The 12270-nt window shown below is 42.6% G+C and overlaps 1 protein-coding gene across 3 annotated transcripts in view; it reads right to left on the bottom strand.

The window, feature by feature from the left end:
* Positions 1 to 6284: 6284 nt before the first annotated feature.
* Positions 6285 to 12270, bottom strand: part of TEAD4 (TEA domain transcription factor 4) — a 51189-nt gene continuing 45203 nt past the window's right edge. For 2 of the 3 annotated variants that reach the window (XM_068181803.1, XM_068181801.1), the window contains 3 exons: positions 10720 to 10860; positions 9137 to 9289; positions 6285 to 6526 (listed from right to left, as the gene is read on the bottom strand). In XM_068181803.1, the coding sequence (XP_068037904.1) occupies positions 6413 to 6526; positions 9137 to 9289; positions 10720 to 10860 (408 nt within the window). In that variant the 3' untranslated portion in view covers positions 6285 to 6412. Of the gene's footprint in view, positions 6527 to 9136; positions 9290 to 10060; positions 10178 to 10719; positions 10861 to 12270 lie in introns of all 3 variants that reach the window. The other variant, XM_068181802.1, reaches the window with a different exon arrangement.

Genomic DNA, 12270 nt, shown 5'->3' with positions numbered 1-12270 from the left:
AGACTTGCTTTAGTGGTGGACACAGCAGTCCTGGGCTTATGGCTGGACTCTTGGACATCTTTTCCAACTTTAATGACTCTTATCTGTGAGACAGGGCCGTAAGGGAGATTTGACATCACACAGAAAGTCCCCACCTGCCTTCCTCTGGGTGTCAGTGGAAGTGCAACAAAAACAGAATGAAGTCAATTTCAAACACTCTCCGGCAGAAGACTCTCTCAAGTTGTCTTAACTGAGCTGGGGAAGGTTTTGGCATGGACCACTAAGTGAAGTGTTATGTGCTGGGGAAACAACCTAGAACTGGGGCAGAGATGCCTACAAAAGTAAAGCAGTGCAGTTATAGACATGGGCCTCCTGAGAGGAACTGTATTTTACAGTGTATGAAGAGCAACTCAAGGCTTTACCATAAATGTTTTTGCAGAAGGAAGATCTGTTTCACATTCCGAGGTCCCTTGTGTATTCCCATTTCCTTCTCTGGTACTGTTGCTGCTGTCACACTTCTCAGTTCAAGGGGATGTCCTCATCAAATATATTATCTTATATCTTCCACCATGTCCTAAGTGGATTTTTATAAACTGCTTGGTTCAACAGACTCTAAGCATCCTGGTGGAAGTGCTGCCAGCAACACAACTGTCATCTGCTGCATGTTTGTTTCTCTCCCTCCCAGCAGAGAAGCATGTGCAGCAGGTCTCTGTTCGTCATTTATTTACGTGCAGAAGTATACAAACATTACTCTGTGTTTACCTTAAAGCAAGCAATGAAGGAAATACATCATGCAATGCACCAAGAAATAAAGACATCTGTGGAGAGAACTTCTTAGGTTCCAGTCTCCAAGAAGGGTCCTTCTCCTGGATGCTGTAGCTCTAATGCAGGAAATGCCATTAGACCTGAGGACTGAAGGATCTTCATTCCAGAACTGATGCCAATCTTTAGTAATTTAAACTTTGGAAATAAACAACTTCCTGAAAGACAACTGGTACAGGAAGTCAGCAGACAATGAGAACACATTTGACACTTTTGGTGGTGGTGTTATTTTTGGTTGGTTGTTCACTCTAAAAGAAATAGCATGATGTTGTGTTCTTTACCTGTTGCATAAGCAAAGCAGCCTTATACCCAGGTATATGGGATTTCTATAGTTCAAGTCAAAGTAAAAAATCAATATGTGAAATCAAGTCATCATTTGGTATCTACCTTGGAAAAAAAGGTAAAATGTGCACAGGAAAAGAAACATATATGGGAGCTTTGTATGAACCTGATCATTTAGGGAAGAGCTTGAAGATCACTGTGAAACTGAGGACTGGCGTGGCTGATACTATAGATACACTTTGTACCAAGGAAAATGCATTTATCTGCAGGTCTCTTCTCAATTATGCCATTAAGTTTAGGAAGGTAGTCTGTTGGACCTATGTTTCAGCTTCAACTAGCTGTCTCCCACATGCAGCAGAATCTAATGTGGGGGCACTCTGATGTTGTCCATACAGTGAGGAACAGAAGGAGTTGCACCTCATCAGCATCTTCTCCCAGGCAACCAGCGACAGGATGAGAGGCCACAGTCTTAAGCTGCACCAGGGGAAGTTTAGGCTAGGCATTAGAAAAATTATTTTCACAAAGAGTGGTTCAGCATTGGAATGGGCTGCTCAGGCAGGTGGTGGAGTCACTGTTCCTGAAGGTGTTTAAAAAATGGATGTGGCACAGTGCCATGGTTTAGTTGATAAGGTGGTATTAGGTCATAGGTTGAACTTGACAATCTCAAAGGTCTTTTCCAACCTTGCTAATTCTGTGATTCTGTGTACCTGAATCCATGGCATCTGACCAGCAAACCTGAAGGCTACATGCAGCTTTTGAGAACAGCTTTGAGTAGCTGCATTTCAAGCATCTAAAAAGGGATGCTTTCCAGTGTAATTCACAGGATGTACCTCCTCTACTGTAATAGCAAGTCTGTGGCTTTGGTCCCAGTCACCAATTTCAGATGAAATCATAACATGGCAAAGAGCTGAGTGCTGTGGGGAAATTAAGGAGTTTGAAAATCAAAGTCTTTGCTTCTTTTTTTGATAGAAAGAGATCATCCATCTAGACTTTATAACTTTGCTTACATTCATGTTCTTTCCATCATTATTGCTGTATTTTGCACCTGAAGGAGATGAGGGGGGTGCTTTTCTCAAAAGATGCTGTATTAGTTTTCCTCAAAATGAACACCAGTATTTTCATGGCTCATTTAAGAGGCCAAAATTGTATGGCCTCTTAAATGAGAGGAGTCAAGATTTGGAGTCTTGACTAATTGCTGAACCAGCATGTTAAATGCAGGCAAACATGGCTTCCAGTGTAGTAGATCTGGATCTAGTGTCCAAGAGGATTGGGACTGCGCCATGCACCATGGTCTGTGAGGTTACAGACAGAGCTGTGGTCAACCTAAGCTTCTGGCTAGCCTTCCCTCGGAAGGTAGCCCTGATCTTGCCATTTTTTTACAAGCATGCAAGTTGTCTGCTGCCTTCCTGCTTGGTTTTGATGTAGACTCTCTTTGCAGGATTGGTGAAACAGCATGACCAGCTGGCAGCTTCTTGAAGGCTCAGCATGTGTTCTTCCTGTCCCTTCTACAGCTCTAGAGCAAGTTTGAGTGTGTTCTCACCTGTCTGAATTAGTTCTTATTCTTTGCTGAAACTAGACAAGATCTCCAACTTTCGTCTGGTCCAAGATGTCAAGGAGGCAAGACAAAAATGAGCTGGGTAATGGGGGGGGAAAAAACCCTGGGAAACCATTGCACCAAAGGCTAAAGCATGTGTGTAATAATCAAGGAAATAATGATCCTTGGGTTTAGATATTGAAGTAGAAAGATATTTAAATTCAATCCCTACCTTTGTCTCTAGGCCCACCTACATGTTTTCTTTGTTGGCTATGTCAGCTTAAGAAGTTCCCACCCCCTCACCACAGATACATGAATGAATTCAAATGAACTTGTCTTACCTGAAGTGTTCATTTTTGCTTTGAAGTGCAGATGAAGGGAGGGCTCCTGACTTGCCTAGTTCTGTGTTGCTCAGGCTCATGGCCTGTCTTATCTCAGAAGACTATCAATAAGTGGAATCATTTTAGTAATTCAGTTTGACGTGATTCCACAAGCAGATGGAGTTGCACAAATTAGGGCTGATAAACTGAAGCATGTATATTAGAAGAAAAGGGAATCAGTTAAATGGAAACTTTTAAGTACTTTGTTTTAAAGAAAACATGGATATTTAGATCTCTGTTTTGTCACTTTACCTTCTAAGGTCTCAGTGTTGTGGCTGTAAAGTGACATGCGGAATCAGCTTTTAACGTTTCATCTTTTGATTTTACAGCAAGTTCTTACAAGTTAAGTTAATAATTCTGGTATTTCTGCCCCAACAGAAATTAAACTTGTAAGACACTCTGATATCCTCATTTGTTGTCGGTTCTTTAGAGTTCAATTTAGCCTTTCCTCTTGAAACTAGGCTCTTTTTTTACATATGCTGCTATTTTGTGTTTGCTTTGCTTTATTTTTAGCAAAATTGCAGCTGGCTCTTAGTTCGATGCACTGTCTGGTTTCTTCTGGTGGAATTCCAAGAAAGGAAGCCTTGGGGACAGAGAGCTACAGTCCTTCCAGTCTTTGAAGTATTTTTGCATGGATCTCACCCATTCTGCAAGTCGACAGAAGCCTTTCAGTCCAGATCAAAATTTTCAGTACTTCTTTTGCCTCTTAGCTTTACTAAATCTTCTTCATCTCTTGGCCTACATAAAAGTGAGTTCTCCCAAACACACAAATTTTCCATTCTCCACTGAGTTTCAAAGGCAGGTAGATGTGTTCTGGTTACTGACACCAGGGAGCTGTGAACTCTTGAAGAGCAAGCACAGATAAGATTACTGCCAGAGAAGAATCTTCCACTGGTATTAAATTGAAAATAAACCCTGCATAAGTGTCCCAAAATCAACTGTGCAAAGATTTCCTCTGTTTGTCAGCCTGTTGGTTCGTGTTTACTGCCTTGATAACGTCTTACAACTTTGCTTAATGTGGTTTTATTCATAATGAGCTAATGGACTAAGTGGACTCATCTTCTTCAGGGACTGACTTCCATAAGGTCTGCTGTTGTGGTGTAACCCGGCAGTGAACGCATGCAAGGCACCAAGCTCATGTTTGCAGGACAGTACTAATACCCATCATAAGGAATTTTCCATTGCTGGGGACTTTCTCTGCCCTTTCTCTGTACGGGCTTCATGTCAAAACATTGTTGTCTGCATTGGCCAAAAATACTTTTCCCAAGGGTCAGTCTTTTTTCTTATTGGCAAGGTTTTATTTGATTTGTTGCCTGCTCCACACATGGTTCAGAGATCAAGAAGGAAATTGCACAGGGCTGAAACAGGCAGGTGCATGATCAGCAATGGACTGTAGACAGTTGGTGCCATTCATACCTATGTGGCCAGCTGGAGGAGCTGCCTGGTTTGCAGAGATGTAGATAATTCAGTCCTGAGTGGCTTGGTCACCTGGCTGGGACTAGCAATAACACCCAATGGATGGGCAAGGGCAGCCTGTGCTTGCATGGATTTTTCATGTGTAGCACAGAACAACAGGTACTTCAAGATGCTTTGTTTTCTAGGTGTTCAAAGTACTTGGCTCATCTTTCTCCAAGCTTGACTGATTCTGGTTACGAGCCATGCAGATCTTAAGGAAAGCTGTCGGCATCTGTATAACTGTTTGGAAGTCTGTGTCTGTATTACTATTTCAAAGTCTGTTTGGAAGTCTGTTCTTGAAAGTATTTCTTTGTCTTGGAGAGAGCAGGCAGAGCAGGAACTTGGTGCAGATTTTGTTTAATTGGTGCAAGAAAATTTTCTGTTCTTGACCATCCACTTTTGGCTCCTGCACAGGGAAGGTTAACAGCACTAGCCCTGCAAGGTCCTTAAAGTAGCCTCTGAGAATGCAGGATCTGCAAGATTGAGGGGGGGAAAAGTATATGGAGCACTTTTTCCATAACAGGAAACAAACCCTCCTTCTCAAGCTCTGACTTCATGGCATCATCTTTGCTATCCTCCTTACCCTTTCTTTCCCATGCTTCAAAGCACAGGGTCTGCCTGGTGAAGATACTCCTGTCAGGGACCTCCCACGTGCAAATGGAAACCCACACTTTTACAGTTAAAACAGATCAACTGGCATGCAGTTGCTTAATGAGAAAGTAAGTCAATTAGTCCCCCTTCCACATTAAATTGATTGTCCAGGCCACACGACTCTGCCTGGCCACTCAATAAATTTCCTGTTCAACAGCTGCCAGAACATCATGCAAACCACCTCTTCCCCCAGAGCAACATGAATGGCTGCATCTTTCCCCCACATCAGCAGCATTGTGGGGGCCTCTCAGTGACTCCTCTCTGAATAGACAACTCCAATTTACAAGTAAAGCAGAGAGGCTGTTTTTGATTGCCTTGGAAACACAGAAAGCTAAGCTGTTTTCACTCTTCTCTCTCATTCTTTTCCTCCAATCTGCACATCCTGTGCAATACTTGTGCATCTCACTGTCTGCAACTAACAGTGGAATAATTTGACCTCTGTAAACAATTGTTTTGCAGGTGCACAAGAGCACAGACTGGCTCACTGAGCATTGGTAGCTGTGCAGGGAGAACAGAAGCAAAAGCAGCAAGAATTATTTCAGCCTGTAAAGTCATCAGACTTGATACATGGAGGAAATCTACTAGGCAAGACAACATGATTTAACATACCCAATTTTCTAAGCATAATTTTGTTTAAAACACAAAAGAAAGACTGATCTCTCACTATCATGCATGGAAGAGAGGGAAGAAGAAATAAGCCTCTAACAGAGCAAGGCTGAATGAGCCTGTGACTGCACAACTGCTGATGTGGACAGGCAGCTGTGGAGGATATAAGTGCAACCTCTAAACACAGGCACATGACTATATATAACTGACACTTATATAAATAAATGTATGGTAACCAGGTCTGTGCATGTGTTGGCTTTCAAATGAATGTATATGAGTGCATGCACTCAGACCAGGTGTAGTGTGAACATTTTTAACCTGTTCATATGTGATCAGAGTTGTGGAAGATGCTGCCATTGTCACTGCCCCAGCTGTATGCTCAGGTGCATACATTCCCTTTATGTGTGTGATCACACCCTGGGTGTGCACCGTGGGAAATGCTTTTCACAGGACGCTGATTGTGGTGAGACCCTAAAGCAGTCATTTGCCTGTTTCCTTGACTCCAACTCTTTTTCCCATTTGCACAAACCTGGAGATGGAAACTTCACTCTATCAATCACAAATCAGCTCAGAGGTACTTTTCTGAAAATACACAATATCTGCAGTTTATTTTTCAGTTTGGTTTGGGGAGGGGCAGGGGTTGTTCAAGCACAGACTTTTTTCTTAGACATGCATTCTATGGACAACTCAGGGCAGAGAGTCTCTAGTCCTTCACCAGCCGGTAGATGTGATGTTGGGCACCGTGGTCACTAGTTGATACTTCAAAAACATATGCTATGCACAGCAAGGTCTCCTGTGTGTCCCTGTTTGTCACAACCTAGACAAAAAAGGAGAAGAAGCTGAAATGGCAACTGCTATTTCTCTGCTTACGTATTCCAACACATTTAACATAAAGCAGAAAGTCAGTAATAGACAAAGAACAGAGAAAATGCAGGACCGATACACAGTTTGGCCCACAAACCAAAGCACTTTTGCATCCTCAGAACTACAGTGCAGTGAAGAGACAGGGAGATGATGAAAAGTTCACTGTGAGGAAAAGTCCACTGTGACCAAGCAGCGATCACATCAGAGGAAGCAGGTTCTCTACTTCCCACCCCTGGTGTTGCAGAGGGAAGTATTTCACCAAAAAAGCTCTTTTTTAGCTCTGTTTGTTGGGTATAGAGGGGCCCCCTCCTGTGGCACACACCCCTGTTCACACATATATTGATATATCACAACTACAGACAGTTGTTTTCCTTCTTCTGCTCTTGCTTGTCAGTGGTAGACACAGAACATGAGGATTAAAGAGTATAACTGCTTTTACAGGAGACTTACAGATTTGACTCCATTACACCTCCCATTCCATACACCGCAGATGTTGGGAGAAGGATGGCTGCTACACTCATGCATTCGTACAGAAGCTCCTTTTTCCCCATTTTTTTCCTATGGCCCCTCAGGACCCTTTAGCATCTCTACAACATGACAGCAGCATGGTGAAGGAGCAGTGTTGTCCTAGATTCTGCAGCATGCACTAGGTGGCAGAGACAAGAGAAATATTGCTCTCAGAACTCCTAGCTCAGCTTCCCTCTCTCTGTCACTGCACAACTTTGCACATTCTTGTCACCTGAGTTTGTGCCATAGCTAAAGTTCTCTCCTGCTGGAGGAGACAGATTTTTATCAGCAGCAGCACAAACTCAACTGCAGAAGAAAACCATTCCAGCTGGAGGCTTGAACTGTACCAAAGCCCAATTGTTCTTTTGAAAATGGGGAAAAAATAGCTGTTTTCAAACTTTCTTATTAAGTTTAGCAGTCTGATTTTGATCTATTCTGTTTTCTTTTCTTACTTCATGATTGGATTTGCAGTTGAAGTCCTTTCTTCTGCAAGATGTGGTGAGTTAATACACATCCAGGTGTGCTAAGGCACTGGGCTCTTTTCTGAAAAATGGGTTTTCTGAAATCTTGGGAGTTCTAGATCCAGAGAAATGTGCAAAGCAAGATAAATTATGCTTGTGGGATATGGGGTATCTAAGCTCATAGAAGGGTTTAGAAAAAAATATAATTAGACTTGCCTCAAAAGTGGTAGTGGGAATAGAGGACTACCAACATGCCTTACATTATGCATTTTTCAGCTCCACGGTGGGGAGTGGGAGATGCTCAGGCTGCTGCTCAGGGAGCAGCACTTTCATCTTGCACAGCACTGCAAAGGTAGTGTGTACCAGCACCCACATGGGACATGCCATCAGTGCCAGAAGATAAGGGAAGGACATGAGATTAATCAAAACATAAAGCCCCTGAGGAAGTATAACCATGTGACAGCCTTTCTTAGAATTTATAGGAAATGAGGAATTTCCTGACTGAGGAATGAAACATGCAAACGGCAGCTACAATGTTCCCCAGTATGGATTACAGCACACAGGTCTTCATCTCTCTGTCTCTGCCCCTCTCATGCTTTTTCTCATCTAAAAGAACTCTCAGCATTTACACTCCTCATTTCTTCCAGATGTTTAAGATCTTAATACAAGCATGAAAGAGTAAACTTAATGCCATGTGATGTGTATTATTAACCTTGTGTTTTATAGCTGATGTGTCTGAGCCACAGAGCAGTGAAATGAGTTGCCTGCAGTTATTCAAGATCTTCAGAGAATGCCATGAAAGCCACTTTGATTTCCAGTCTTTCGTACAGCCACCAGCATCTCTTCTACTTACCCAGCCTCACATTCTCTGGGCAAAGATCTGTGATGCCTCTTAGAGAGGTGAACACAGAATTCAGTCCATTAGAAAAATCCACCTTTTAAGCTGTCTGCCCTCTTCCCAAATTTAGGCTGCGTCTGAGCCTGGAAAGATGTTGCCTCAACATTTATGGAACTCTAATTGCTGTAGCCTTGTAATCCTGACCTATCTAGAGGCTGCAGTGATTCAGAACGTGTCACAGAGCTTCCCCACAACATCCCCCTTCCTTTGCATGTCTCTGTACAGGTCCCAGATGGTCCTGAGGAAACTACTTTCTTTCTTCCCTAATATGGTCAGTGAAGAACTCTTCCCACAGAAAAATTTTATAGCCACTCAACAGTGCCATTGTGTGCTTTTTACCTTGTAAAAAGGGCCAGGGGCACAGAAAGGACCTCAATATTTGTGAAATAGTGGCATGAGCATTTCCTTCACTGACTTTTTAATCATTCCCCTTCCTTTGTCTCTCTGCCTCATGAGCTCTTCCTTTTTCTTTTTATTTCTCTCTTACCCAGGTCTCTCAAATCCTTTTGCTGCTCCTCTGCATGAGTTACTATCTCTAGAGCTCCATAAATGGTCTTGAAGTGCAATACACATGAAAGACAGAAAGTTCAATTAGATGCTGAGCTATAAAAGGAAATCTGCTTTGGCTCTCAACAGTGAACTTCTGTATGGTGCTTACATGTTGCCAAGTTGCAATGAAAACAGCTGAAATTCCTACCTGTAAGATAGTGAAGTTCTCCAGCACACTGTTCATCATGTACTTCTCGGGAAGGTGCTTGAGTTTATGGATGAAGTTGATCATGTATTCGCAGAGAGGGGAGCGGTGGATGCGGTAGGAATAGTGTCCATTTTCATAGCGTGCATACTCTGTCTGCAAGGCAAAACACAAAAGGGGCATGTGGGGCTACGCTGGCACACCAGTGACACCATCACAAAAAGGGACTCAGAACAGAAAAATTATGGTGGCACTTTTAAATAATTTTATGAACAGTGACCATAGTACTTTGCACCAAGGTCAGTCCCCTTGAGTCCTCCAATTTCTTTGGCTTGATTTCTTGTTTTCTTTAGAATGGTGGGTTCCAGCTTCTGAGCAGCAAACCCTCAAAGCACTGTGAAAGGTAACTAAGAGGAACAGACCAATTGACACCTACACTATAGTCTGCATCTCTACTGGAAAAATACTAGGTGTGAAGAAACTGAAAAAGTTAATAACTACTGTTTTAGCAAGACCAGGAAGTAATGATAGTAATACTATGCTCAGGATGCTTTATAGTTAAAAAAGACTAAAGCCTTCTGGTACCTTCTAGAAAAGATTAAAGCCTTCTGCGTGACAGAACATAGAATTTATGCCTCCCACTTAGGAAAGAGTCTGGCCAATGATAGACAGAGAGATTTTTTTGCTCACATTCACACCTTAGCTCCTGTATATTTTATCTACCTTTGAGGAGAAACTGAGGCTATATTCTATGATTTCACATCAGACCCTTAAATACCTGTAACCTTTTTTCACCCCAGAAGCTTGGTCTTCTTTCATGTGCACCGTAACACCTTCCTTTAGCCCTTCTATCCCTTCTCAAATACTTAACCCAACTTCAGGCACGCCTATCATGTGCCTGGAGATGGGTTTTGGGGAAGGATGCACCTTGAACTGGCTACTGATATGAGAACAACTGGTGCTCTGCACATAGGTGCTTCTGCATCCTAAGGTTCCTTGAGAAACAGGGCAGCCTGAGGCATGCCATAGCAGCTCTCTTATCAACTGAATGTGGAATCAAAAATAATTTCTTCAATGCCAGTTCTATGCATAACCCAGTTATTTGCAGTTGCTCAAGCTGTAAGTGTATAAGCTCTAAGTCTAATAAAACTGTAAGACTATAGTCTGGAAATTATTACAGTCAAATTAATAGCTATAGTCTATAAATGATCTGTTTAAGAACACTGGTGAGAGTGAGATGTTGCCTATATGTTTTTACATTTCTGGACTACAAAACACATCTGTGTTCCCTAGCTTTCCTTTGCTTCCCAAAAAACCCCAGAGAATCGGCAGAGCTAAGAGTTGTAAGTATTTACATCTCCTCAGAAACTGAGATTTAAGGGAAAAGTAGCAAACAGTAGCAGATCTTCAGTGAAATCCTAAGACAAGCATTTTGAAGGCTGAGTGATCTTATATCTATGGCATCCATCTCCCTGACAAGAAGCATGAGATATGTTTTGCCTTGAGATACAAAGGCAGGATGCAAATACTTGAAGTGACAAAACGGCAGCATGAGGGAACCTTGCACCCAGATGTCCACTCCTTACCTCTACTTTCTCTACCACCTGCTTTCCAAAGGAACACACTTTGGTGGAACAGGTAATGACCATGTTTTCTGGGCTCTCATACTGGCTGGAAACACCATAGAAAGATCTGGATTCATCTTCAATATTGGTATTCAAATCAGCCTGCCAAGAAAAAGAACAAAAAAAAAATTCAACTGGTTATCAATAGATGGTTTTGGCCTTTTCTCACCATTACCTTGCATAGCCAGGATAGTAAAGTATTGGGAGTGTCCCCAGCTCCTTAAGCAGACCAATGTGCATTGAGCAAGTGGGAGAAATCTGAAGAGTATTGAATAAAATCCTATTTCCACTTCAGAAAATGGTGTGGATTTGCATACACATTGAGGAAATCTGGTGGAATATCCTCCTAACATGAAAAACATGACACAGTTTGGAGGTACTCACAAAGCATGTGGAGAGCAGACTGCAGAGACAGAGCAGTGCAACAGACAGCCTAGACTAGGCTGACTCACCAAGGAAGGAAAATAACGGTGAAGCAACAGTAATAAAGTTTTTCCACCCTAACAACATAGGTAAGCGAAAAGAGACAGCAGGGAAAAGTAATGTGTGAGTACACACACATATCAGGTTCAGGTACTACAAATGTAAATAGACAGCACGCAACATAAGGAATGTAGGCTACTGATGGATCTAGCCCAGTTACACCTGAATTCAAACCCATCTCCAGTAGCAGCCACAGTTTTCAAATGTGGGTGCCTAAGGCTGACCAACCAGTCTGCTGTTTGGACAGAACTCCTAAAAATCCTGGCTGTCTGAAGCTTCCACCAGGGGTCATTCCAACCGCAATTATGAAACAAGTGGCTGTTCCCTTAAGCTCTAGAAACACTACGGGTGTGTGGGAATGGCCAGCTCAGCTCCCTTCCCTTCAAAACTGAAAGGGCAGAGCTTCTCTGTGCTCCACAATCCCATGTGCTAATTCACATCAGCGTAAAAGCAAGGATCGGTTCCCATAGGCTGCTCCAGAGCTTTTTATTCTTCCAGCTGAGCTAAGGGAAGAGGAAACTGAAGAAAATGTGTTCCTACTAAAGTGGAGGAATGCCATTCTAGCAGGGTTTTCCTAACCAATGTCAGTTAAGAGTTTTTTATTTGAGATCTAGAGCAGCACTAAGGACAAGCAATGTGGTAGAACTGGACCACCACAATAATGAACGCCCCTTTTTCTTTGCCATGCAAAATACCTGTCTCTTAAGTGCCAGGAGATAATAAATACTGTTAGCTTAGTTGTCTTAAGGAGCAACTTCACAAAAGGTTTAGGTCAGTCTAGAAAGTGACAGTCAAGTTTTCTTCCCTTCTGTAGACACGTGAGCTTGCTGCTGCCTTTGTGGCACCACAAAAGATGAGGACACAGAGATTGCCTATTTTCGTAGTAACACATACTTGGGTTGGCTTGAGACTCTTGAGGAACTGCACCTCAGAGTTGTAGTTTGATGATGCCAGGCTGGTCCTGACCCCGAGAGAGAGCAGTCTCAGTCTTCCATAGTACTTTGTGCTCCCCCCTTCCTGCTGTACTGA

Source organism: Anomalospiza imberbis, chromosome 2 (genome assembly GCF_031753505.1).
Source record: "Anomalospiza imberbis isolate Cuckoo-Finch-1a 21T00152 chromosome 2, ASM3175350v1, whole genome shotgun sequence".
Lineage (NCBI taxonomy): Eukaryota > Metazoa > Chordata > Aves > Passeriformes > Viduidae > Anomalospiza > Anomalospiza imberbis.
This window is presented reverse-complemented; position numbering and strand designations above follow the sequence as displayed.